Source organism: Balaenoptera physalus (assembly GCF_965194825.1).
Source record: "Balaenoptera physalus genome assembly, chromosome: 15".
In the NCBI taxonomy this organism is placed as follows: Eukaryota; Metazoa; Chordata; class Mammalia; order Artiodactyla; family Balaenopteridae; genus Balaenoptera; species Balaenoptera physalus.
Genome location: NC_138894.1, coordinates 35165643 through 35189871, shown reverse-complemented (window position 1 = coordinate 35189871; position 24229 = coordinate 35165643). Strand labels below are relative to the sequence as shown.

Genomic DNA, 24229 nt, shown 5'->3' with positions numbered 1-24229 from the left:
AATGTGGGTGCAGAAAGTTCCTGGAAACACCCAAAAGAAATTGGTAACTACAGCAATGTCTCCAGTCAGGGAAAGGTGGGAAATTAACACTTCACAGTGGTTAAACAAGATATTTAAATTAAATTTTTTTTAAAATTTAAGGGCTTGCGCAGTCACAGGTGAGTGTGGCCAGGGCTTCTGCTTCACAGACAGTGAGAGGATGAGCCAAAGCTTGAAGGCAAAGCTTAACATCCATCTACACTGGCAGGGTGGCTCGCCCGGGATCACCAGCAAGTCACAGCGAGCTTAGGGCCCTTTACCCGACAGCACGGGCCGGGGTTAGGGGTGGGATTTTTTTAATGCATAAGGAGGGAGGGCGCTGGGGCACACCGAACTTTGGAACTTCGCGGGGTCGGCTGCGCCCGGGAGGCGGCGCCTGGGCTGCGGGAAGAAAAGGCCCGGCCAGTCCGGCCCCGCCCTGTCCAATTTAAGAGCCCTCGCCGGCAGCTGCGGCCGTTCCTGGACAGCAAGGCTCGCTCCCTTATTTAAAGCAGGTGTCGTCACTCGCTTCTCGCGCTGCCCACACAGCCCAGAGGCCCCCGGCTCCCCTTTCTGCGCCCGTCCGGGCAAGGGCCGCGCCATGCCCAGCCCCGGGCAGCGAGGCTGCCGGCCGCCCGCTACCTCGGGCGCCCGGGTCCAGCGCCCGCGCTCCAGCTGCTCTCCCGCGCCCGCGTCCCCCGCGCCCGCGTCCCCCGCGCTGCCGCGCCGCTCGGCAGGCCCAGGCCCACCCCGTGCAACCGGACGCCTCGAGTCCTCCTTCTCCGTCGAGGCCATCCTGGCCAGACCCGACCACCGTGCGCCCGCCGTCTCCCCTCTGTCTGTCTCCGCCGGCGCCGCCGGGGGCCTCTGGACCGCGCCCTCCCGGCCTCCCGCTCCGGTTCTGCCCGGCGCGTGCCCGGCGACGTGGCTGCCCGCCTACCTGAGCGCTGGGCTCGACCAGCCGTGCCCCCAGCTCCCGGTGCTGCGGCTGCGCGCCGCCCACTTCTGCGGCCTCCAGGGCCTCGGCGTCCCAGGTACGAGGTGGCGGACGGCCGCGACGGTGGGCACAGGGTAGAGGAGAAGTCCCCGAGTTTGAGAGCCACACACGGTTAGAGTGGGTGGAAACGCTATGACCCTTGAGCCTGCCGTTGATACTGGGCGGAGAGAGGGACCGGGTGGGAGGCTGCCCGGCCCGCCGCTGAGGTGGGAGAAGGTGTGTGTGGTGAGGCGGGTGCGGAGCGGGAGGTGAGGGCGGGCCAGAGGGGGCTCGGCAGACAACCAGGGCCAGCGCAGGGCTGCAGGGGGCCCAGCCCCGCGTCCCTGGACGAGGGATTGGTAGAGGCCCTTGCTGTCTCCCACACCCGCTTTGGATAACGCTTGGTGGCGGAGGCTCTTGCCCAAAGCGGCTCTCGTCGCGAACCCAGGGCCCGGTCTTAGACGGGAGAAGCGGATGCTGCCGCTGGTACCCTACAGCGAGGAGCCGCAGGGAGTTAGCCGACCCGCTTACGGCCTCTGCTGCTCACCTCTGGGGGAGCTTAGGTTCCGCACTTCACTGCTCTGCGCCTGCTTGCTTATAGCTCCTAGAGTGGTACCTTGGGGCTCTGGGCCCTGGAGCGCAGTCACTTAAATCCCAGCGAGACTTTAACCATTGAGGTAACTTTCTCCTCTAGCATTAACATCCATCTACACGAGTTTCTGCCGTTTTTGGCTATCTGGTTCATGTATCCGCGTGGTTCCCATGAAGGAAAACAGAAGCGAAGTTAGTGCAAGCCTGATTGACCCGTACCAAGATCCTTGTAAGACAATCTTACCTGGTTCCTACTTCCTGGGTTCCCCCCATCCTGCATCTCCTCAACTCCCTTCGGCTGGCATTTCTCCTAACCATGTGGGAGAGAAACACTGGTCTCCCAACCCCATCCAGATTCGTGCCGCTGAATGAGAGCCACAGCCCTCACTCCAAGCCACCTTTTTCTAACATCCCCACACACCTGAGGTTTGAATTGCAGTTTACTACTTTGTATATGGTTGTCTCATTTTCAAGTTAGTTTTTGCATGGGTGTTACATCCACACAGTTCAAACTTCAAAATGTTAACTAAGATATTGTATGGAGGAGAGTTTCCTCTACCACTCCTGTCCCCCAGCCACCTGGTTCTCCCCACCCCACAGGCAGCCAGACACCAGTTTCTTTATCCTTCCAGTGGTATTTTATACATATTTAATACCTGCACACACGTATATATGTGTGAAAATAAATACATATATACATACATACACACACACACATTCTTCTAACCCCCATACTAGACACACTGCTCTGCACCTTACTCTTTTCACTTGACCATGTATCAGAGATTTTTCCTTGTAAGTCCATGCAGAGCTTCTTTGCCACAGAATGGTCCATTGTAAGGCTGTACCATATTTTAAATCTGGCCCCATTGATTATTTTTCATAGTTTGCTATTAATGCTTATGTTTATGGTAAGCCAGGTGAGCCCAGTGGTTTGGGTCTTGGGCAGGCAGGCCTCACTCCCTTCACTGGGGCAGTTTCGTTTGCCAGCCCTGGAGCCTCCCCAAGGCTAGTGGGAGCTGAGCAGTCTTAGCACTGCGCTTGCCAGGCCTCTGTCTGGAACACTTCCCTCCAAGCTAGCCCAAGGGCTCACTTCCTCACTCCTTTGGAGTTATGACTCAGGTACTGCCCCTTGGCAGACCAGTCTCCATCTCTGCTGGCCCACAGCTCTATGAGCTGAAAAGCACCCTTGTGTGCATTAGAAAAGGTCACCCCCTAACTTCAAGCTGGCACAACACCTTATCAGGCAGGAAGAATTGGCCTGTGGAGAGTGGGCAGAATTTCAGACTCCACTTACCCTCTCAGCTGGGTACCTGTGTGCAGGGCATAAGCTATACATAGTGGCCCTGTTCAAGTGTCAACTTAGTGAGGTGCCTACCTTTCTAAAGATACAAACTATCCCCCCTCCCCCTCCCCCACACTTAACCCTGTCCTTCCCTGCTTTATTCTTCTCACTGGCGCTAATCCCTTTCTGACATACTCAATATTTTACTTATTTGCCTTTTTTACTGTTAGGGATTTTCTGTTTTGTCCTGGAACCATGCCTGAAACATAGTAGACATTCAAAAAGTTGAGTGAACGAAAAGGATGAACCCTCACTCTTTGTTGAGAAGCAGGTCTCTTCTCTGCTCATCCCATAGGGTTTTCCTGAAGTAGCCAAGGAAAGGAAAGGAGAGATGGAGGTTTGGCATCTCCTCTTAGGGCCAAAGATTATGCCACTCACTTGAAGAATAATGGAGGCCGAAGCGGTCTCACAACACTGTCCCATCTTTCTCATTTGTTTTACTTCTGCGCAGTCTCTTCCCACCCTGCCTTCTTGCTGTGTTACCTGGCCAAGGGTGAGACAGGGCAGTGGAGCTGTGAGCTTGTCCTCTCTCCTCTAAGATGAGAAGCTAGGGGGTTACTGGCTAACCTCTCCTCCTGCTAATTGCTCTTCAGGCTTGGAGCTGGCTCACTGCCTAGGCCTCTGGGGTCCTCGAGACTGGGCCCAAACTCAGGACCTTCAGGACACTGAGAGATCCCAAAAGAGGGTTCGAACCATGTTTAACTTGGAGCAGTTGGAAGAGTTGGAGAAAGTGTTCGCAAAACAGCACAACCTAGTGGGGAAGAAGAGAGCCCAGCTGGCAGCCCAGCTCAACCTTACAGAGAACCAGGTGAGAGCAGGGACTCCTGTGGGGCCCGGGCTGCACCTAGGGACAGATACTACTCTCTCAAAGACCCTGAGTGGGGGCTGGGAGGAATTTATGGGCCTTCATCCTCTGTGCCAGGCCGATGGGGGAGACAGGCCCTAACCACTGGCACACTCCCTTCCCTGTATGATGAGAAAAATAGTCCTATTTGAAATCACATTATGGAAACAACACATGGTGTTAATCTAGAACTTTATAACGTAATGTTTCCATGCTAAATAAGGAGCTGACAGTGAAATTAGGTAGGTATTCAAGGGACTAAATATTAAAAATAATAAACATTCCCTTGACCCCATATTCCCCTCTGGCTACTGCATCATCTCTCTGCTCTTTTCAGAGGCAAACCTATCAAGAACTGGCTATGTTCTCTCTATGTCCTCACCTCCCATCTACTCCTTAACTCATTGCAATGTGAATTCTTTCCCTACCATTTCATTGAACCTTCTCATCAAGGTCTCTAATGTCCTCCATGTTGCCAAAGTCAACAGATGCTTTCCTTTCCTCATCTTACCCCACCACTCAGTACAGTCAACCACTCCTTCTCTTATGAAATACACTCTTCTCTTGGCTTCCACACCAAGACACCACACTCTCTTGGTTTTTCTTCTGGCTTTTTGGTCCTTTCTTCTTGGTTGCCTTTGTAGGCAACTCTTCTCTAAGTGACCTCAAATTTTCCTCCCTAGCTGATTTAATCTATCCCCATGGGTTTTAAATACTATCTGTAAGCCAATGACTCCCTAATTTTTATCTTCAGCCCACCTCTCTTTCCTGACTTGTACATCTAACTACCTTCTTGAGGCCTCCACTTGGATGTCTTGTGGGTAGCCATTTTAAACTTCAGTCAGAACCTCAATTCTTGATTTTATTTTTCTCCCCAAATCTCTTCCTTTTCCCACACATGGCACCACTGTCCACCCAGTTGCTCAAAATACTTAGTCATCCTAGATTCCTCTTTCTCTCCCACTTCCAATCCATCAGCCAGCTTTTTCACTTCTACCTCCAAAATACAACTGGAATCATTTCATTTCTCTCCATTGCCCCCAGTTCCACATGGGACTGTTTTTCTCATCACACAGGGAAGGGAGCGTGCAGACCCAGCTCTCGCTGGATCCCTGCAATAGTCTCCCCAGCTGTCTCCCCAAATCTGTTTATATCCATTCTTCACACAACTGCCAGATGTGCAATTTACTTGACATGTAAATAGGACTGTGTTGCATCCCACTTAAAAGCTCGAAGTTGACACTTCTAACCCTTGGCCTTCACAGTTTCCCTTCCTTTGCTTTCCCCTCTCTCAGATGTGTCTGCCATGCTCTCCTCCTTTTTGGTCCTCAGACACTCCAAGCTTGGTTCCCCTGCCCTGGCTTACTTTTTTCTCTGTCCCCATCGGGCTGGCCTCTCATCCTCTGAGCCTCAGCTTAAGTGCTGGTTCTTCAGGGAGGCTCAAACCCCTGTTCATACCCCCATTTGTGTTTATACATTTGTTTCCATGTTTGTTATTAGTCTCCCTCCACTGGACTATGAGCTCCATGAGGGCAGAGACCATGCCTCTACTGCTCACTATTATCACCATCACCTAGGGTGATGCCTAGTTCATATCAGGAGCTCAATAAATATTTGTTGAGTGAATGAGTGGTGACTGGAATTAGAGGGAAGGGTGTGCTTCCCTTAGAATGAAGAGTAAATTTTGGCCAGAGAGGAGTGGGCACTGTGGGAATGGGGGAAGCAGTGGGAACTGCTGGTCACATTCTGATCTCTTCTCACTGCCTCAATTACAGGTGAGGGTCTGGTTCCAAAACCGCAGGGTTAAGTATCAGAAGCAGCAAAGGCTGAGACTGCCAGCTGCATCTGCCATGGCTGCCTCCCCGGACGAGCCCTCCAGCAGCTCCAACACCACCATCCAGAGAGAAGACGCAGAGTCAGGAGTGGACAGCTGAGGACTGGGACGGAGGCTCAACCCAAGCTGTTTGGGCTAGTTCTTCCTGAGGGCACCAACTGGACCTCCCTGTTCCAATTCTTAATGAAGAGCTTGTCAGGTCAAAGGGCATCAGGGGAATCTGAACTGTCAAGCAGGGGCCCCCCTTTTCTATATCTACCCCTGGGAGCTGTAATAATGCAAATGATCATGGGTACAGACTTTGGCCTTCAGCTATGTCCTTGGCTAAGTTACCGAACTTCTTAAGTTTTTTTTTCCCCACCTGTATAATGGGTATGTTGATAACGTAGACCTCCCAGGGCTGAGATGATGTCTGTAAAACACTTATAGTGTGCCAGGCTCAGTACTAAGTGTGCAGTAACTATTAAGGCTTATAGGTCCCCTTCACTTGTGGGAGTAATACCTCACCCCTGGCTTCTCCAGGGATTAATCTTTGCCTGGCCTGGCTGTAGACGAGAGAGGGCCTCCTTGAATCAGTATCTGGGCCTAGAAGACTCTTCCCCATTGGAGATGGTGGAGTTGAGAGCAAAGAAGGAAGGGCAGACCATTTAGCCCACTTCCTCTCGCAGAATTTCCCGAAGTTTTCTTATTTTGTCTGAACCGTTAACACTCTCAGAAGGAGCTCAGGCCCAGCTGCCTCCTTGGAGCAGACATGCTACCCTGAACACCATCTTTTTCCGTCTAGCTACTTGACTTGACCCCCTATCCATCTTCATACAGAGTAGAGAGATTTAACTCTGCCTTTGCCAAAACTGGCATTTTGTCATAAACTCTGCTGTATTATTATTCCCCTGCTTCACAACCAGTTATCATGGCTCCCATTCCTTCCCAGGAATCTACTCAGCTTCTTTCCAAGAAGCGTTGCTGATAGCCTACTCTTGTGAAACCTGCCACCAACATTTCCAGAGCTAATTTCTCTAGCACTCCACATTCCCTGGCGGGCTTCCGTTGAGGGTATTCATTTAAAACACATAATGACTTCTGGGTGTTGAGATGAACTGGTGGAAGGAGGACTGCCCTGCCACCTAGTGGTGAGAGAGGGCATGGTCCACACTGCTCTCCAGAGTTTTCTGAGGGAAGAAGGAAAGGCAGGGAGCAGGGGTGGCCTTGGAAAAACCACCTGCCGCCAAGGCAGTTGACCATCGTCTCCAGGACCAAGCTGCAGCTGGAGGGAGGCCAGGGTCCAGCTTCAAGAACCCTCCTGTTCCTGTCTTCCGGGAATTCCTTCCTAATGCTGGACCCAGTCAGCTCTATTAAAGGAACACAGCTACATCTGCCTCTTCCAGGAACCACTGGCTCACTTTTTTTTTTTTTTTTAAATCACCAGCAGGGACCTATTCAGCAGTTACTGGGCTCTATCAAATCCCTAAATGTCACCATGAGACCGCAGCAGATGCAGACACAGGTCCCTTTTCAAGTAGCACAGAATCAATTGGAGCACGAGGGAACAAACTGAGACATGGTGGTCAGGCTTGGCTGTGGGGACAAATGTTCAGGTCAGTCCTGAACAAGAGAATATGTCCCTCTCCGGTTGTCAGGACAATGTGCATCTGCGGACTCACTTCTGCATACAATTTCACGGGTCCTTAGACCCTCCAGCACCCCCAGGCTACAAGGTCCCTACGCCCTGAAGAGTCTGAGGAAGACACACGTCCAGCTTGATCTGTCGTAGGACAGTCTGCCCCGCTGCCAGACTGCCTAAGGAAATAGGAAATCTTGCGCCGCACTTTGTAGGATGGATAGGTGGAGTAAGCTAGTTCTTCCCTTCAGGTTGAGGGTCAGAGAGGATAGCAGTAAGTCAGCCCGTTGCTGTCCCACCCCATGACTGGGTCCAGAGAGCGCTTTACTCAAGACGGACCACTGGGTGGCAGAGACAACAGACACAAACGTGAACTCGGATACAGGTACACAGATCAAAACTACACGCACACACAAGCTCTGGTACTGGCCACGAAGATAGGGACAGAGGCAAAACTGCGCAAAGGCAGGCCCAGCTACACCCAGTAAACGAACTACTTAACCTACAGATACAGAAACCAAAAAGATCCAAATTAAGACCGGCTAGCGCGCAAACCCTCGCAGCCTCGGGGACACTCACGCTGGGGTCGAGGCCGGTGAGGGGCGGGGCCTCCCGGGTCGAGGCGGGGTCAAGGGTCAGCAGGCGGAGGTACGCCCAAGATGGCGGCCTCCATGTGCGACGTGTTCTCCTTCTGCGTGGGCGTGGCGGGCCGAGCCCGGGTAGCCGTGGAGGTGCGCTTCGTGAGCAGCGCCAAGGTGAGGCCGCGGCGGACCGTGCCGGGGTCCCCCACCCCGCCCGGCGTTGGAGACAGTCCCACCGGACCCCACGCCTGGAATCTAGAGGCTCCTCTGCCGCTCGGACGCTGCGGCCCGTTCCCGGCTCGGGGCCCGGGGCCTCCCTGTCCCCGCGCGCAGGGTTCCGGGGCGGTCATGCGGTGGGCCCGAGCCCGCTGAGTTTCCGTGCGCGTCCCCTGCCTCCGTGGAACCGGGCCTTTCCGCCAGTGGGGCCGGGGAGCGCCAGGCCGGGGGACATTACTTCTGGGTCCTGGGAGCTGTGGGCGGGACGTGCTGGGCAGGGGGAGCTGCAGTACAAAAACGCGTGGGTCCTCAGGGAACTTTCTGAGTGAGATTTGGGTGGGGGTTGAGGGAAAAGGCCAGGACACTTCACGAAGGGTCTTGGAGTGTTAAGGAGTTTGGACTGAAGCCCGTAGTAGCATTGAAGGGTTTAAATCAAGAGGGTGACATTTTGTTGTTTTGTTGTCGTGTTTTAGAAGTTCATTGTAGAAAAAAAAGCGCATGTAAGGAAAGAGAAGGTAAAACACTCAGAATCTTATATTTGTGCAAATATGTGCATATTAAAACGGTATCTCTAGAAACTGCTTTTTGATGCAGCAGTAAATATTTCAATATCAATAATGCTACGTATTAATTTTTAAGAGTTGAGTAATAGTCTGTTTTATGGGAGGACCACTGTTCGCTCAACAACTGCTCATTTATGGACGCTTATGTTGTATCTTTTTTTTCAATCCTGAGGTCAAAGATATTGGAGCTCAGTGTCTGTGCACACATCCTTTTGTTCTCACCAGCACTGAGTATTTTCTTTCTTGGTTATCTTTGCTGGTTGATATGTGCAAAATGATATCGCTTTGTTCTCATTTATATTTGTTTACTAACGAGGTTGAACAGTTTGTCATGTGTAGTGGCTGTGTGTATCCTTGGTCCTTGCCCTAGATGTCAGCCTTCTAGTCATCTGTCTCCTGCTCTCAACATCATCGTACTCAGCCAGTTCCCGAACCTAACCTTCCACTGTCCTCTTTTCACTCCAGCGGTACCTGGAGCATTCCTCTCTTTCCGTGATAAATCAGCTCCCATATCCTTGGCCTCCTCAGCTGCCCACAACTCCATCTCCACCCCGAGGCCTCCAGTGCTCGTCATTGGCTCACAGTTTGATGGTGTCTCAGTTCCATCGCTCCTAGCCTGCAGAGATATTCACCTTTACTTTCACTTCACCCCTATCTCTCAGGCCCCTCCTTTTTTTACTTCTTCCCTCTTAACTTCATCACTTCAGCCACTCTCCTTGCCCAGTTGTCCTGTCCTAGCCTTCTATCAAAACCCCAGCTCTGGAAGAATGAGCTGGCTTCCCTCTCCATGCCTACAACTGATCTGCTGCTGCAGAAGAATCACATACCCAGACCTGGTGACGAGATGGCTTATCCTGGGCTTTTTGCCTCTACATTCATCAAGTGAGATTAGTTTGTGATTTTTTTTTTTTCCTTTATGGTATCTTCCTTAGGTTACCACATCAAAATTATGCTTGTTTGTTTTTTGTTTTTGTTTTTGTTTTTTTAATAGAGAAGCTTTCCATTTTTTCTCTGTTATTGAATAGTTTAAATAGCACAAGAATTACTTATTTGGTTTGAGAGAGCTGGCTCATGAAACCATATAGGGGCATCACATGGGGTAGTTTTTGACCACTTTCTCTGTTGCCTCTATGGGTATTGGCAGGAATGATTTCCAAAATTTTACCAATTGCTATGCCAGGGACATGACCAGTCAGAACAGAAACCTGACCAAATATGGTAGATGTCAACCGGGATGCTGTACTAATGCACATCAGGCAGGTATTGGCATTGCAAGTCTGTCTTGGCTTTCTTCCTTTTGAATTCACCTTTGGCACTTAATATTTTTCTAGAAAATAATTTAATAAAGAATTAATTTACTACATAGTCTTAGATTTTTTGGTACAATCTTTTTTTTTTTTTTAAACTTAAACTTTTCAAATTGGAGATAACTTTGCATAGTTTGTACCCTTTCCATTCAGGTTCTGTTCTGTCCAATCTTCTTGGTAATATGAATTAGAGTTATTTTTCTTGAAATACTTTATATGTTTGGGGGATAAGTGGTTTCATAGAGGAACAGCTCTGATTCTTTCCTTTGCTTTACTAAGTATTTCCTACATTTGGTCCTCCAGAAAGAGGGAGAAAGAGATCAATATTTATTCAATATTGAGATTTGAGATTGTCAGAAGTAATGTGGATACCTGTCTATATCTTGTTGTCCCACAGAGGAAGGCCAGGTTTTCATTTTGCTGGGTGGGTCCCAGGGGCTACTAGGCATGGAGGTGGGCTTCTAGAAAGACAACCAGGCTGCATCCACGGCTTTGCCAGTGGTTTTGATCCAGCTGTCCCACTGTACCATATTAGAGCTCCCAGAGTTATTCACAGGATTGAGATTTGTGGCTCACGCGGTGCTCAGGGCCTGTCCAGGTCTATACATCCTGCTGCTCTGATTTTGGGAGGTGCCCCTGTCTATCCAGAGTGCCAGTGCAGAAGGAAACCGGGAGCTACCCAGGAGGCCACATGACAGGACACTTCACTGCTGTGTCAGTCATTTCCTTTCTCTCTCTTTTCATGACAGTTCACTGTTGGCAGGGGCACCACTCCTCTGTATAGTGGGAGAAAGTGCCCAGCTGGGCCAGTAACTGCCTAGGTTCTGAAGCTGTCTCCTGAGTCCCTTTGCACATGTGAGAGATGGCAATTCAACAGTTGTTTTCTCATCCTTCATCCCGTACATATCTACAGTGCTTTAGACCAGTACTTCTCATTTAATGTGCATATGAATCACCTGGGCATCTGCAGCTGATTTTCACAATGCAGATTCTGATTCAGCAGGTGTGGAGTGGGGCCTGAGATTCTGCATTTCTAACATCTCCCAGGCAATACCCATGCTGCCCAGTCCATCACTTCACTTTGAGTAGTAAGGAGCTAGAGTTCATGAAATTCCTTCAGCTGTGCTATATCATTGCATCCTGGAAACTACCTGGTAGGTATTATTATAATACCCACTTTTCACATGGTAAAAAAGTGAAGCAACTGGCTCAAAGTTTCACAGCAAGTTAGCATTAGGACTGGCGCTAGGATTAGTCATTCCTTTCAGTGTAACACCTGAGAACTTGTTGGGTACCAGGTACTATGTATGCTAGGTGCTGTGAGTACCCAGCTGACCAGGGAAGAAGGGCATATTCTTCCGCATAGGCCTCTCCCTCCCGTGGTGTAGGATTTCTCTGCAACCCTGAGGAGCAGCTTCACGACCAGGATCCTGGAGGGGCACGTGGGTGACTCAGAGAAGGCCGCCCTGTACCAGTTCCTGGTACTGGAGGCTCCAGCCTGCTGTGAACCTTGGCCCTGCTCTGGCCATCCTAAAAATTCTCCTCTCATTAGTCTGACACGGCTGATGTGGTGGCTCTCTTCCCATCCCAGGCCCTCTGCTCTGGACAGGCTGGTAGAAGTGCGACTGAAACTGGGCAGAGCTGCATTTCCAGAGGAGGCAGTCACGGAGGGTGCCGACCACGCTCCATGAACCCTCCTGAGGCAGAGGCTTCTGACGGGAGGGAAGCACGTGGGGGTGAGGAGCCCCTGAAGCTATGTCCTCTGTCTCTTCTTATGGCCATCCTATTCCTTCTCTGCCCTCGTAGGGAAAGGGGTTGTTTGCCACACAGCTGATCCAGAAGGGGGAGACCGTATTCATCGAACGGCCCCTGGTGGCTGCACAGTTTCTCTGGAATGCACTTTATCGCTACCGAGGTGAGCACATCTCACCTACTCCTGAGGGCTGTTGGGCCCAGCAGCGTTTGCGCATGGAAGAGAGTACGTACATCCCTACCGGCTGACGTCTCTAGGACTCCAGGTGTTGGGAGGAAAGTGCGCCTTCCCTTGGAGAGCTGCGCCTGAGAACCATGCCTCTGTCTAATCTCAGGCCATTTGCGGCTGTAAGCCTGCTGCAGAGAGGTTCTTCCAAAGTGCTCCCTGGGGGAGGACTGTCACTCAGGTGGAACTCAGTGTGGCCTATACTGTAAGGTACTAGATGTCGTGCTGAAGGGCTCTGTGCCAAAGTGGAGCCCCCTACCAAGAGGGGACCCCATGCCCCTTGGTCAAAAAAGGCTGTGTTAGGGGTCGGAGACAAATAGGACGCTCTTAGCTTTGCCAGTCACGTGCTTTTTTCACACTTTTCTTGGGCTAGAGAGAAATCTGTGAAAGGAGGGTCACTCGGCTCCAGAATGTGGGGAAAGCCCAGTTTGGGGGCTGGGTGGGGAGCCCCGTAGACTAAGTCCCATCAAGAAGCAGAGGGAGTCTGCCGGGATGGGTGGGGACTCCGGAGAGGGAAGAAGGCATCATCTATAATGCGTGTGAAGTTCATTCATTTAACATAGTCATTCATTCACTCACTTCTCAAACTTTTATTGAACACCTTCTCTGAGCTAGGTGCTATGTTAGCCCTGGGGATATTGCTGTGAAAAGGACAAATGCGGCCCCTGCTCTCAAGACACTTAATTGTCATGTCTGGCTCTCTCCCCCAGCCTGTGACCACTGCCTTCGGGCACTGGAGAAGGCAGAGGAGAACGCCCAGAGACTGACTGGGAAACCAGGCCAGGTTTTGCCTCACCCTGAGCTGTGCACTGTGCGCAAGGACCTGCACCAGAATTGTCCCCACTGCCAGGTGAATATCCCTGGGGGCTAAGCTGAAGTCCTCTCTGGGGAGACAGGAGTGAGGACAGACTTGGTCATGGCCCTTGAGAGCCCGAATATAGGGAAAGACATTAAAAAGACATTACTGTTCCAGTTTCGTCCTCTCTGTTCCAGTCCCATTGTGTAGAAAATAGGCTTGGTGGGAGCTTGCCCTCTTCCTAGGAGCCTGGCAGGGGCCCTTCCCTGTACCTGAGAAGCAGTCTCTCCTTCCCATGGTTTTACAAGCCTGGGTCAGGTGCCCCTCTCACATGCCCCCACAACACTGTGTGCTTTTTCATCTCATAATACCACTGACTACTGCTCAGGGGGTATTTGTGGAAGGAGTGCAGTTAGAGGAGGTGAGACCACATGGGTGTCTGTGCCTCACCCCACTGCCAGATCCTAGGGTGCTGACCTCCACCTCCCCTAACAGGTGACGTACTGCAGTACAGAATGTCTACTAGCCGCAGCTGAGCAATACCATCAGGTCCTGTGCCCAGGCCCCTCCCAGGATGACCCCCTGCATCCTCTCAATAAGCTGCAGGAGGCATGGAGGTAGGTAGCATTTCCTCTCTTCTTTCCTTTATCCTTCCCTCCCTGCCTGCCTTCCCCGTGCTTAGTGGCTTAGTGGATGCAGCCATCTTTGTTAAGTTACCACCCCCTAGATTTTTCCTCCATTCTTAGGGCTGAACTATCACCCATTCCCCCTGCCTTAAATCTGAGCCGCCAGTCCCACCATTCTCAGCATTTTACGCACTTCCAGAAAGAGCCCCATTAAGCCCATAGGGGTATAAAATCCTGCCCAAGTCCTTGCCAGTGACTTTCTCTCTTTGGTTATAAATGAGATTGGTAGGAAAGATTCTCTGTAGTAATCAGACTGGGCTTCCCTGAATTCAGCTACTGGGGAGGGAATTTCTAGGCCAAACCTTTTTCTTTCTCCCCAGGAGTGTTCACTACCCCCCTGAGACTGCAAGCATCATGTTGATGGCCCGGATGGTGGCCACAGTGAAACAGGTGAGCCCACCTGATCTTCTCAGGGAAGCTGCCTCCGGCCTCATTCAACCCTTGGCCTCAGTTTTCTTCTCACCTTAACACTCTGGCTTGGATACAGAGTTCCTTCTGGGCTTCCCAAAGGAGAGCTGCTTGCTGTGTAAACCTTAGGAGTAGCTAACCATAGATCTAGCAGGGGCAGTGGGGGCTCATCTTGCCTGTGGTCTGTGACCTATGGGTGACTTCCTGTGCAGCAGCGATTCATATATAAGCACCACCTTTTCAGGATTGTGTCTCTTAGATAAAGCGAGAGAAGCCACTCTGACCCCTTTAGTATTGTTGCTCCTCAGCCTCATTCTATTTTCCCAAGTGTCGTGAACTGGCTAGGTTGGCACCAGCTGCAAAGATGGTTGGGTGTGGGCAGGGTGTGGAGGAAGGGTCTACTTAGAAGCTCATGTGTGATGGTGTTTCTCTGAGGGCAGGGGCTTTAGAATGACAGCTTACTCCTCCCACATGGGCAGGAGTGGCAGTAAAGAGGAGGGTATCCGTGAGTCCATGTGTGCACATGCATGCGTGAGCATGTGTGAACCTGACCCTGAAGTATATTTGTTCACTGCAGGCGAAGGATAAGGATCGTTGGATCAGGCTCTTCTCCCAGTTCTGTAATAAAACGGCCAATGAGGAGGAGGAAATTGTCCACAAACTCCTGGGGGACAAATTCAAGGTTGGTCTCCCCACATGACCCTCCCACCGCCCCCCAGTAGCCTGGGGATGTCCGTGGCTACCTAAGGGAAGCTCCACATTTGCTGCCTTCCCAGCCACAGGAAGAAGTTAGAGCCTGGGTCCAAAAATCTGTTCAGAGACTTGTATTCCTGCCGCTATTTAACTTCATGACCAAATGTGGACTTAAAATTGGGAAGTGGGGTGATGACAGAGGACGGAAGGGCTGGGTGCCCTGATGTGGGAAGGCAGGACCCCATGATAGGATTTGCAGTGGGCGAATCGAGTGTAATGGAAAATGGAGGGCTGGGGGTTCCACAGGGTCAGGGAGCGGTGTGAAACAATTTTAGTTGCCAGTGTACTGAGCACTTGCTTCAAATCAGAGTTACACATTCTCCCTGAGAATAGCAGACTTCCATGCAGGAGCTGCCTGAAGGTGGAGGTAGGTGTGTGAAAGGGCATCTGGGGTGGGCCTTCCTGCACTGAATCTGGGGAAAGGAGGGGGAGGGTCAAGCTGGTCTGGAGGCTGGGGCAGGGAGCCTGGAGGGTGGTGGTGAGGACAGAAATTCTAAGCCAGGCTGCCTCCGCCCTGCTGGTACAAGGGCTAGAAAATAGGGAGGAGTTTGGGGTTCGCTACCCTGGGTTGGAACAGGCCAGCAGACTGCCAAGTCTCTTGGAGATAAGGATTCTGTGGCTTTCGTTTGCCCCCAGGGAAAGCTCGGTCTACAGAGCTCGCCCTTTTCCTTCCCTTACGTGGTCTTCTGGGCCCTGCCTGGGTGCTAATGGGAAATCCCCAGGGATGCAAGTCTCTCCCTGCTTCCCCTAAACCAGGGCCAGCTGGAGCTTCTGCGGAGACTCTTCACAGAGGCCCTTTATGAGGAAGCACTCAGCCAGGTGAGTGTGGGGAAGGTGGGACCAGTGGCCTCCCAGGCACTCCAGCTCTCCAGGAGCAACCAGGTCAGCGTCTCCTACTGGGACAGCTAAGCCAGAGCAGACCTGGTCTTCTGGAGTTGGGATGGGACTGACTCACAGCAGACTTCCACAACAGGAAGAAAAGCTAGTGGCTGTAACCCGAGTGCTCTTCTCCCTTTCTCCCCACAGTGGTTCACTCCGGATGGATTCCGGTCTCTCTTTGCTCTTGTTGGGACCAATGGCCAAGGAATTGGGACCAGGTTAGGAGGGAATGTTCCAGAGCTGTTGGACTTGTCCCTCAGGGCTGGGGTGGGAGATGGACTGAGGAAGGTAGCCACATCTCTTTTCAAGACTAGGGTGGGGCAGGGTGTGACTCTGGCCAGAATGCTGGACTAAACTCAGTGGTGGGGGTCAGAAAGACTGAGTCTTGGGAGCACTTGGTCTGTTGGGGAAGGACACACCCACCCACCCCCACCCTCCCCCCGGAGAAAGAAATGGACTTAACTTGCTTGGAGTGGGAGAGCCCTGTGAGCTGGGCCTCTTCCTCTCCAACCATGGGTGCCTGGGACCCCCAGCTCCCTGAGCCAGTGGGTCCATGCCTGTGACGCTCTGGAGCTGAAGCCTCAGGACCGTGAGCAGCTGGACGCCTTCATTGACCAGCTGTACAAGGACATCGAGGCAGGTTGGTGAGATGGAGCCTTGGCCTCACCCAACTTTGGAGACATCCATCAGTTAGGCAGTGGACACAGTCTTCCCCCAGGGAGCTCTGAGTTCGTGGTTGGGGAAGGTAATCCCTGTGTGCCTATGGGAAGCTTCAGATCTGTCTGCAGGACATACACGAGAAATGGCTCCGCGATCTGTGCAGAGGCTTGATGCTGGGGGTGGGGGAGGGCCGGACAGTAAGGTGGTACCATTTATAGGAAAGCAAGGCTTGCGCCTCAGAGAAGCAATTTCAGGTAAAATAGTAGTGATTGGGTGGCAAGACAGTGGAGCCACTGCCTGTCCTTATAAGCCTAGTTCCCTTTTCCCCCCTATAACATGGATGCAATAACATCTGCATATTACTGTCTTACAGCAACTGGTGAGTTTCTTAACTGTGAAGGATCTGGCCTCTTTGTGCTGCAGAGCTGCTGTGAGTCCCGGCATTGAGAAGGGGTAGCGTCACAGCTGCAGTTCATCTCTCTTGGCCCCTTCTGGGCTGGTAGAGTTGAGTCTGGGAGTGGGGTTAGGGCTGAGCTTCCTTGGGGATTTCCCCTCAGCCTTCTCCTTCCATTATTTTTTCATTCATTTATTGGACTCTTGTGCCTTGATATAAAACCTTCCAGTGGGCTAGGCCCAGTGCTAAGGCAGGGCACAGAGCTCTGATTCTTGCAAAGGGGAGCCTGGGTTTTGCCCCACCACTGCCCTGTGAGCTTTGGTAGGAGAGTTTTGTGATAGCCCGGGAGGAGCTCAGGCTGGAAGGCAGTCTCATCAGCACCTGATGGAGGGGGCAGAGCCAGCTCAGACTGTTGTCTTTTCCAGATCCCAGCCTCCCACCCTCTGCTCTCCTCACTGCAAAACCTTCCTCCCAGGCTCTGGGGACACTACTCCTCCCAAACTAGGCTCTCAGAGGGCCTGGCTCAGCTGTTACCAGACATCCAATAACAGACAGGACTGAGTTAAGTGGCCTGGCACGGGCATCCCTTTCACAGCCCTGTTCCTCCCTTTGTGAGACACTGGGAACGCATCTGAGGATCAAGTTGACCAGTGAGGAGAGAAGGGGCAGTCATGGCAGGAGGGGAGGGGAGCTATGCGGGAGTGCATTAGTGCCTGTGCTCTTCCGGAAGGAGCACTGGACAGGGATATAGGAAACTGGGGTCCCAAGACCTGCCTAGCCCTAGCAGGGATCAGAGAACAAGGAAAGATGGGACCCAGTGCTCTGCACAGTTAAGGCTGTTATTTTTATTAGTCAACAGTCCTCATTACCTGCCTCTCATGACCCAGGCAACCACAGCTGTGTCCCCAATGCAGAGACCTCCTTCCCAGAAAACAACTTCCTTTTGCATGTCACCGCCCTGGAGGATATTAAGCCAGGAGAGGTGAGGGGGCCAGTAGCTGTCGGGGTGGGTGGGCAGTGGGCCTTGCAAGTTCTCTCCAGGAATTGGGAGCAGCAGTGGCTACAGTCCCAAGTTCAGGCTGTTGGGTTGAATCCCCACATGCTCCAGGACATGAGTCTTCCCCATGAGTATACTCTAACCCCACCCCACTTCAAAAAATAACTCCAGAAAGCCTCAGAGCAGTGTTTCAGAGACAGCTGTGTGCCTAAGTTCTTGTCCCCAGCTATCTTTTGATCAAGGAATCTGCAGCATCTAAGGAAGCAGGACACGGCCCTTTGTAGCTTGGACTGTGGGGTGCTAGTGTGGGTTTGGGGCCCTGGCTCTTAGAGCTGTGCACGGAGCCTGGCTGAAACTTCTTTCAGGGCAAGTAGCTTCACACCAAGATAACGTCTGCCCCAGCCACAGACCTTGGCCATGGCCCGAGGCCAACCATAGCCCCCTGTCTCAGACACAGATTGTGAAAGCCTCATAGTGGCCTCTGCTGTGAGCACAGGGGAGTGGATCAGGGTGGCCTGCTCCTTCGCTGAAGGGCAGCTCTGGCTCCTGGGGATGGGGCAGTGGTTGGACGTAGGGCAGAGGCTGGGGAGGCCCTAATCCCATCTGTTAGAAAGCACAGACTGTCAGAGCCCACCTCTCTTCTGCCCGTTAGGAAATCTGCATCAGCTACTTAGACTGCTGTCAGCGGGAGCGCAGCCGCCACAGCCGCCACAAGATCCTCAGGTGCCAGCTGGGGGTGTGCTGGGCTGCCGGGCTCTGGGCTTCTCCGTGCTGGTGGCTGCCTGACTTTGTACCCTCACCATCAACCCCCCCCAACCCTCTGCAGGGAGAACTATCTGTTCGTCTGTTCCTGCCCCAAATGTCTGGCAGAGGCTGATGAACCCAACATGACCTCTGAGGAGGAGGACGAGGAAGAGGACGAGGAAGGAGAGCCGGAAGATGCTGAGCTGGGGGATGAGATGACTGATGTGTGATGTCACCCTGCCTAGAAGTGGTCCTACCCCAGACCCTGCCAGAAGAGGGGGGCCTTGCCCCAGAGCAGAGGCTTGGAAGGAACTCCCACTCCTGTTGCCTGCTTTCCCCCCATGCCAGCTCTGTTTCTTCCAGCGGGTAAGACAGGCTGGACCCTAGGCCCTCCATCTCCCGCCAGACCTCATGCCCAGGACACTGCTGCTGAGCGGCTCAGGCTCTGCGTTGTCACTGAGCCTCTCAGAACTGGCCTCCCCCTGAGGTACGGGTGTAAGTGGCTGGAACCAAGGTCACGGCCTAACAGTGTTTCTTCCCCTTGGCCCCATGGCCCCGCTTACTCATCCACCTGAGGCTTCACCCTCCTCAACTCACTGTTGGTGGGGGGGCGGTTGGGTCACAAAGTGGCAACCTGAGAACAGCCTGACTCCACTGAAGAAGAGAGGGGGTTAGACACCCTTACCCTCTTCCCCACTAGCACAGCTGGGAGAGGCAGGAGGGAGGAACTGGGCCTCCAGAGTACCTTCCCTAAGGCTTTCTGCGGGAGAACACCGAACCAGGGGGATTACCTCCCTCTGCTCACCTCCCCACACCCACCATTTAGACATCTGGGGAGTAGAGAATCTCCCCAGACAACAGACTCTGTCCTTATGCCTTGCCTCTCAGGCCCTGGCACAGTGGCTGGCCTCACAGGGTATGGAAGAGGTCTCTGCCTCCCTTGGGAGGGACATCATCACCCCTTCCTCCCCCCTCCTCCCACTGAGGACTCTAGCAGCATGGCTGAGCTCTGGGGGATGAGAGGCCTGTGCTCCTTAATTTAGGATGTCATAGAGTCTTCTAGAGCATGGGTCAGTAAGGGGCTCTCCTAGTCTCAATCTCCGTCTTTAGGATCCCTACAGAGGAACATTGAAGTCTTCCAGAAACCTAGGAGAGCTAGGCTAGATACTCAGATTAGCCCTGTGTCCCTCTCCTCCCCAGATTAGCACTGCCCCTTACTCTTGGGTTGGAAGCTGTGGAAGTTATAACCCATCACCTGCAATTCCTTTCTGCCTACCTTTCCTGAGGGGCCTGCCACATGCCCCTGCTGAGGGATCCCAAGGAGGGCAGGTGCCGCCCCACAGGCCCTTTCCTGCATCATGAGCCAGGTGGAATCTGCCTGTCTGGCCTATTGGGTTCTTAATCCTTCACAGCAGCCAGCACCCCCTCCTCCCCACCTGCCCACTGTTCTCAATAAAATATGAGTGGTGACAGGCCTTTGCAGGAATGCTTTGTGGAGAATGGCTTGACAAGCTGCTCCAGGAAGGCAGCAGTCACACAGGTGGTGCAAAAGTGCATAGGATAGAGCAGGTGACGGCAGGAGATGGGAGCTCCAGCTCCCCAGTTTGGGGTCATCCCTGGTCTTGCCTATACTCTGCTGTGCAAATGTTTCTAAAGTCCAAGAGCAGGGCTCCTCTGAGGCCCAATGTGGGTCCTCAGTACCAGGCTACAAGATGGGGCTTTTGCTCAGGGACTGAACTACAGCTTCCCAAGTTTTTGAGCAGGAGGCTGTTGTGATCCAAGATTAGCAATCTGAGCACTGGTCCTAAAGGGCCTTGGGCAAGTCATGTATCCTCTCTGGGCCTCAATTTCCTCCCTTCAAAACAAGAGCATGGGACCAGATAAGTGTTTGAAGGCCCCTCCCACCCCTTTGTGCTTTTACTCTAGGACACAGTTACAACCCTGATGAGAGGCTTTATTGCTATAAAGTCAGTGAGGGTTTATTATGTAGTCCTCAAACACCAGCTCCTTATACCATTCCAGCAACTGCTGTGAAAGACCCTGGGTGGGGAGGCTGAAGCCAGGTGGGATGTGACAGGTCTCAGATGGCTCTCAGACCACCTGCTGTTGGCCCCTTTAGTTCCAGACCCTAGCCCATAAGACCTGGGGCCTGGCTCTTGCCTCTTCCCATAGCATGAGACAACTTAGGAGCCCAGGGGAGGGAAGGCCAGTGGTGTGGCTTCCTTCAACTTAGCCAAGGCCCAAGCCCTTTTCCTCTACTTGGCTCCCCCAGTCCCCAAATGCTATCCCCAAGTCCCAAACAGCAGAATTCCTGGATTTTCCCCTTCCCAGCCCAGAGTTGCTTATGGCTGGAATGTAGGACCAACTCTTCTACCAGAAGGTCCAGGGCGGTTGCAGCAGCTCAAAGGTGGGGATGCTGGTGACATTGACTGGGATGGAAATGATGGCCCATGGCAGCCCATGCTGTTCCAGGGAGCGGCGGATCATGTAGCTGGGAGAGCATGAAGAGAGGTGGTGATGGTCACTTTCCTGGCACCCCATCCTGCCCCACTGTCCCCATCACTCTGGGAGTTCCAGAGCCTGAGGACTTTTTTGGCCCTCCAACCAGGGCATCCCAAGATGAGGCTTGTGGGTAGGGACTGGTGATTGCCCTTGACCTCCCCGAGTCATGGCACCCAGCTTGGTGCTGATACAGCCAGAGACAAAGAGCCCTCACCCATCTCGGCCAAGCAGGAAGAGGGCAGGGATGTCAGCTGTGCGCTGGGTACTGTCTTGGATCATCTCCACGTAGAAGCTGTCATTGTCAACTGCGTTGTCAGAGATGATCACTGCCCGCCCACCGTGCTCCTGCACCACCCGGGTCTTGGAGAGGAAGGAGCAGCCCCTGGAAGAGGTGGTGATGAGACCAAAGGAAAGGCGGGGTCCTAGCTCTCTGTTCCCCAGACCACCACCCTGGGAAGATGAAAGGAGGGCCCTGGAGGCTTTTCTATAGAGGCTCACAAGTAAATGGCCAAAGGCTTGGATAATCTTAAGATGTTTCTTAAAGACCCTTAAAAAGATGAATTATTTAAAAGCAGCTATTTCAAAGCATCACCACCAACGTTGATCTCAGAATCTACCCTATGCCTGCCTTCCCCTTGTGCCCATGCCTGTCCGCTCCTTACCCCCTCTCCACCAGAGCGATCTGGTCCTGGATGAAGAAACCGTTGCTGAGTTCCCCGCAGGCCTCTGAAGGTTCAGCAGGGACAAGGTGAATCTGCTCATACCTTGTATGCTGAAAGACATTTAGACAGGTGAGAGTGTGGGGAGACACACCTGCTTTAGGACTGGGCTGACCATCCCATGTTATCAGCTTCTCACAAAGTGTGAGGGAAATGAGGAACGATTTCTGTGTACTGGACACTTGAGCATTTTTACTTAATTCTCACAAAGGTCTGTCTAGTCCTATCCCACCCTGCCTTTCCCAGACATAGGTAGGGAAGTTGGTATGGACCCAGAGAGGGGAAGTAACTTGCCTTGAGTCATGTTGTTCAGAGGTGGAGCTAGCAGAGCCCTTGATTTTTCACTACTTCGTGTCCCTAAGAAAACAGCTTTTCCCTCTGTGGTGCCCAGGTCTGTATTATACCCAGAGGAATAACTGGAAGCCCTTCCTGGCTCTGTAGCCCCTGGAAGACAGAGCTGGATTCTGCCCCCTTCTCTGTCCCAGCACTCAGGTATGGGTTGAAGCGATGAGGGTCACCTCAACTTAGTGTGGGGAATGTGGAGACAGGATCAGAGATGAGGGGGCCTTCCTGAACTTACAAAGATACCACCAAAGTCCTTGGCAGGTGTGGCTGTGAAGATGTATCGAATGTCCCCAGGACTCAGCACTTGAAAGTACAAATAATCATGGATGCGTAAGCCTGAAAGGTAAAATGTACAGGTGAGAAGGCTCCAGGGAAAAAAGCTGGTTCAGGTTCAGATCATGGACCCCATGCCTTCAACGGGGCTGGTTAAGGTCTGGGCCCAGAGACCCAGCTTCAGCCAGTTGGGTCTTCCAGGTGGGTAGGATAGATGGTCTCTGCCCTGGAGAGGATAGAGTTGATGCAGACAGAGTTAGTAACCCCAGAGATTTACAGCTATTGCTGCTGCTGCTTACACAGGTGAGCCAGGAAGACAGGACTCCAGTGTTAACCTCTCTGAGGGTTAATTCATTGATCTTTGCTCTGAAGCAGACTTGGGAATTTCAAGATGGAGATGTGGTAGCCTGCGTACAAACCAGCTGTCACCAAAACTTAAAAGTTGACTCTGGTTCCACTGCCATCCCCCTAGTCCAGCCACTATCATTTCTTGTCCTGGCTGTTGCAGCTTTTTAACTGGTCTATCTTAGCCTCCATTTTTGCTCCCTACGGTCCATCCACCCAATAACTGCCAGGGATTTTCTTAAAACATCTTAAAGCAAATATCATGTCACCACTTCAGTACCCTTCAATGACTTCCCTTTGCACTTAAAATCTAAACTTAACTCTGGTCTGCAAGGCCCTGCTTGATCTGGCCCTCCAACCTCATCTCTTCGTATGTTCAAGCTACACTGCCCTCCTTTCAGTTTCTTCACATCTCCAAGGCTTCTTGCAAGTTTCCTCACCCTATCCCCACCTCTACCCCTTTATATGGCTCACTTCTATTCATCCACCAGGTCATAGCTTAAATGTCACTTTCTCAGAGAAACCTGCCCTGTGACTGCTCTCCCCTTATGCCCATTCAAAATGTACTTTTTCTCCAATGACACTTCTAACATCATTTGTAATTATACAGTATTTATAATTTTTTGTTTATTGTCTATCTCCTGCACTAGGACAAGGACCTAAGTTTGTAACTTCATTCAATACTGTATCCACACTATCTAACATAGTGGCTAGGATACAGTTGGTGCTCAAAAAGGTTGTTGAATGAATGAACAACTATTTCCTGCTCCACTGCTTTGAGGAAGGGAATTGCCAGAATAACCAGATATTTCTGGGGTGTGGATCTCTTCAGCACCAAAGTGTAATGTTTTACCTGAACTTAAGTCCCTGGTTTCCTTAGCCCAGAGAGACTGAGGAATGTGAAAGGGTGGAAGTTGCTGCCACAGGTCTGTTAGTCAATCAACAAACTATCAAGTCGCTACTGTGTGCCAGAGCGTTGGGATGGATTGTGGCTTTAGCTGTCCTTTTCTACTGTCCAAAATCAGCCGCCAGGTAGAGCTCCACTGGCTTGGCACTGGGCTACATATATGGCCTTTTATCCCGGGAGTGGAGACTTCCCATCGGGTACAGATACACTCCCAAGGAAGCTTTCCTGGATTAGCACTAAACTTCCCCTCCTCCCCACACACATCTTTGCCTGGCCTTTGCATCTGCTGATCTGTATAAATCAAGTGTAGGTATACACATGTGCTCACGTACGTATATGGGTGTATGTTTATGTTCTCGTGTAGGTGCAAACAAGTTGGGTGTGTACGTATGTGCTAGTGCCTGTGAACCCACGTGTAGCAACGTGTGGCCCCGTTTATGTATGTGAGTGCTCACGTTATCTCCAGCTTGTAGTATCGCTAGTTGCTCCTTGTTGCTCGCCCCCTTCGCCACCTAAGTCAGCGCTAGTGGGGGTAGGGGGAGTCTTACTTCGACGTGGGGGGCTGAGGACTCACAGCCCAGCCTCAGGCCGCACCCAGTTCATGTCCCTGGGGAACCACTACCCACCCACTCCAGGCGCCCGTCTCTGAACCTGCCCTGCTCCGAATTCCCGGGGTCCCCAAGGTGACCCGTGGCCCCCGGCCCGAGACGGGCTTAAGCTGGACCGCCAGCCCCGCCCTGAAGCGCAGCCCCGCCCGTTGCCGCTCACCGTGGGCCGCGACGCACGCGGGGAGCCAGAGCACGAGACAACACCAGCCCGCGGCGCCGGCGACCATCTCCAGGGCCCGGCCCGGCGCCGCGCTTCCTCCAGCCGCCCTGCAGCGCGTAGCTCGCCGGACTTCGGCCTGACAGCTGCTCTGGACTACCGCCCCCAGACCCGCTCACGCCGCC

General features: G+C 52.4%; 3 protein-coding genes across 6 annotated transcripts; 2 read left to right on the top strand and 1 right to left on the bottom strand.

The window, feature by feature from the left end:
* Positions 1-447: 447 nt before the first annotated feature.
* On the top strand, positions 448-7787 carry NOTO (notochord homeobox). Its single transcript, XM_082426093.1, has 3 exons — positions 448-1052; positions 3524-3738; positions 5550-7787. Exons 1-3 carry the CDS (start codon positions 620-622, stop codon positions 5706-5708), a joined length of 807 nt encoding a protein of 268 aa, XP_082282219.1. The 5' UTR covers positions 448-619; the 3' UTR covers positions 5709-7787.
* A 41-nt stretch (positions 7788-7828) lies between these two features.
* On the top strand, positions 7829-19663 carry SMYD5 (SMYD family member 5). 3 transcript variants are annotated; one of them, XM_082426057.1, is made up of 13 exons: positions 7830-7981; positions 11700-11808; positions 12582-12721; positions 13163-13284; positions 13674-13743; positions 14339-14443; positions 15271-15333; positions 15541-15611; positions 15927-16033; positions 16427-16483; positions 17335-17429; positions 18097-18167; positions 18271-19663. In XM_082426057.1, the coding sequence occupies exons 1-13, from the start codon at positions 7886-7888 to the stop codon at positions 18416-18418; spliced, it is 1254 nt and encodes a 417-aa protein (XP_082282183.1). In that variant the 5' UTR covers positions 7830-7885; the 3' UTR covers positions 18419-19663. The 3 variants fall into 3 exon arrangements, 2 of the variants coding, with proteins under 2 accessions (XP_082282183.1, XP_082282184.1); XR_014253687.1 differs by lacking the exons at positions 18097-18167; positions 18271-19663 and adding an exon at positions 16873-17008 and having other exon boundaries at positions 7829-7981; XM_082426058.1 differs by lacking the exon at positions 16427-16483.
* Positions 19664-20141: 478 nt separating this feature from the next.
* PRADC1 (protease associated domain containing 1) lies at positions 20142-24229 on the bottom strand. 2 transcript variants are annotated; one of them, XM_082426112.1, is made up of 5 exons: positions 24048-24221; positions 21990-22090; positions 21353-21462; positions 20905-21072; positions 20142-20679 (listed from the first exon to the last, which is right to left on the bottom strand). In XM_082426112.1, the coding sequence occupies exons 1-5, from the start codon at positions 24112-24114 to the stop codon at positions 20559-20561; spliced, it is 567 nt and encodes a 188-aa protein (XP_082282238.1). In that variant the 5' UTR covers positions 24115-24221; the 3' UTR covers positions 20142-20558. The 2 variants fall into 2 exon arrangements, with proteins under 2 accessions (XP_082282238.1, XP_082282239.1); XM_082426113.1 differs by lacking the exon at positions 20905-21072 and having other exon boundaries at positions 24048-24229.

Excerpts from the sequence above, each read along its gene's own strand:
- NOTO (XM_082426093.1), top strand. The coding sequence starts at position 620 with ATGCCCAGCCCCGGGCAGCGAGGCTGCCGGCCGCCCGCTACCTCGGGC. Across the intron at positions 1,053-3,523 it reads CCAGGGCCTCGGCGTCCCAG|GCTTGGAGCTGGCTCACTGC; the intron begins GTACGAGGTGGC and ends ATTGCTCTTCAG. Across the intron at positions 3,739-5,549 it reads TCAACCTTACAGAGAACCAG|GTGAGGGTCTGGTTCCAAAA; the intron begins GTGAGAGCAGGG and ends CCTCAATTACAG.
- SMYD5 (XM_082426057.1), top strand. The coding sequence starts at position 7,886 with ATGGCGGCCTCCATGTGCGACGTGTTCTCCTTCTGCGTGGGCGTGGCG. Across the intron at positions 7,982-11,699 it reads GCTTCGTGAGCAGCGCCAAG|GGAAAGGGGTTGTTTGCCAC; the intron begins GTGAGGCCGCGG and ends CTGCCCTCGTAG. Across the intron at positions 14,444-15,270 it reads TCCTGGGGGACAAATTCAAG|GGCCAGCTGGAGCTTCTGCG; the intron begins GTTGGTCTCCCC and ends CCCCTAAACCAG.
- PRADC1 (XM_082426112.1), bottom strand. The coding sequence starts at position 24,114 with ATGGTCGCCGGCGCCGCGGGCTGGTGTTGTCTCGTGCTCTGGCTCCCC. Across the intron at positions 21,463-21,989 it reads AGGACTTTGGTGGTATCTTT|CATACAAGGTATGAGCAGAT; the intron begins GTAAGTTCAGGA and ends AATGTCTTTCAG. Across the intron at positions 21,073-21,352 it reads ATCGCTCTGGTGGAGAGGGG|GGGCTGCTCCTTCCTCTCCA; the intron begins GTAAGGAGCGGA and ends CACCTCTTCCAG.